Consider the following 1,821-nt stretch of genomic DNA (forward strand, 5'->3'; position numbering starts at 1 on the left):
GAAGTCGGGACAGGAACTCGAGCAGGGCAGGAACCTGGAGGCAGGAGCTGATGCAGAGGCCATGGAGAGATGCTGCTTGCTGGCTTGCTCCCCGTGGCTTCTTCAGCCTGCTTTCTTACAGAACCCACCACTCACAACGGCAGGGCTGGCCCCTCACCCATCGATCACTTATTAAGAAAATGCCTTTCAGCTAGATCTTANGGAGGCATTTTCTCAAAGGAGGTTCCCTCCTTTCAGATAACTCTAGTTTGTGTCATGTTGGCATAGACCAGTCAGCACACTCAATTGAGGCACATGATGAGAGGAAACTCAGAAACTGGTGGAAGGGGATGGCTTTGGGGAAAATCNAAACGGGTNGAACAGGGTAATTAAAATGGTATTGGTCACATATGGAATGGTTAGTAAGTGTGGNCGCACGGGTGGGTGGGGAAATGGATAGATGACCGGACCGGTGGGTAAAACATGAACTCAGGATACTTCACATGGCTACAAGGAAAATAATCCCAGGTTCTCAGTCATCTAAGACAGCGTTAGCATATTCTGCTTTGTTTGGGTAGGTAGTGACTCCTGGTCTCCAGAAGTGATAAGTACCAGCCAGCCATTAGTGTAGTAGGGACTCTATGACAGTGTGCCAGGTGCGTTGGACCAGGTGAGCCTTTGGGGAATCCTAGGACTCCTTTTAGTCACAGTGCAGAGGGAATGAAGTATCTCTGTGTGGGAGGAACATCTCAAGAATTTCACACTGCTTCCTCCAAACTCCTAGCCCCATCTTCCACCCTTGCAACTCCGGCCTGGGCTGGGAAGCCACAACCTAGCAGTTCGCTTGGGAGCGTATGCTGGTTTGGTTTTAGTAACTTTGTTTCTTTTTATTGAAATTCAGAAGAGGTGGACGGGTGGAAGCCTGGACCAGCCCTTTTAGATTCAGGTAAGCATCCAGCTGACCTCTTCATACGGATCAGACCAGATGCACAGCATTGAAGAATCAGGAGGAAATAACAGCTCAGCCGGGGGCTCAGGTGGTCCAGCCCGAAATATCAGCTCAGCCGGGGGCTCAGGTGGTCCAGCCCGGAATATCAGCTCAGCCCGGGGCTCACTCAGGTGGTCCAGCCCGGTCAGAGAGGTTTTTCTGAAGAGTTTCTCCAGGGACTTTCAGGTCCAGGGATGGGGCTACCAAACTTTCCTAGGGATACCTGGGCAATATTGGTTTTCCCAAAGGGAGAGAGAATGAAGCATGAAGACAAAGGCTGGAGCACATGATTTCACTGCAAGACGGGTTTAGACCCTCACTTCTCCTGGCAGCACACACTGAAGTTCTTTATTTCCGTCTGCTTCTGTGAGAATGGTATTCAGAAGGGCTGCCTGGCGGTGGTGCACGCCTTTAGTCCCAGCCCTCAGGTGGCTGATGCAGGTGAATTGCTGTGAGTTTGGGGCCAGGCTGGTCTACAGAGTGAGCTCCAGACCACCCAAGGCTACATAGTAAGACGTTGTCTTAAAAGTTTAAATTAAAATTTTAAATAAAAACTTTAAAAAAGAAAGAAAGAAGTCAGGTGTGGTGGTACACGCCTTTAATCCCAGCACTTGGGAGGCAGAGGCAGGTGGATTTATGAGTTCAAGGCCAGTCTGGTCTACCCTGTCTCAAAACAAACAAACAAAACAGAAAACAAAAAAAAAAAAAAAAAAAAAAGTCAAGGGACTGATCCAACAGACTTGGTCTTATCACAGGTCCAAAAAAAAAAAACAAAAAACAAAAAAAAACAGATGAATCTTGTGACTGCAGGGGGTCGGGCCTGCAGATTGGAAGGGTTGGGCTTCTTCAATGGT

General features: G+C 48.5%; 1 protein-coding gene across 1 annotated transcript in view; it reads left to right on the plus strand.

Annotated features, from left to right (window-relative positions):
• Vit (vitrin) overlaps positions 1-1,821 on the plus strand; it is a 184,072-nt gene that overhangs the window by 137,118 nt on the left and 45,133 nt on the right. Inside the window, exon 6 of the mRNA XM_021185807.1 lies at positions 881-925. Within this exon, the coding sequence (XP_021041466.1) occupies positions 881-925 (45 nt within the window). The remainder of the gene's footprint in view (positions 1-880; positions 926-1,821) is intronic.

The sequence above is a fragment of the Mus caroli genome, chromosome 17 (assembly GCF_900094665.2).
Source record: "Mus caroli chromosome 17, CAROLI_EIJ_v1.1, whole genome shotgun sequence".
Lineage (NCBI taxonomy): Eukaryota > Metazoa > Chordata > Mammalia > Rodentia > Muridae > Mus > Mus caroli.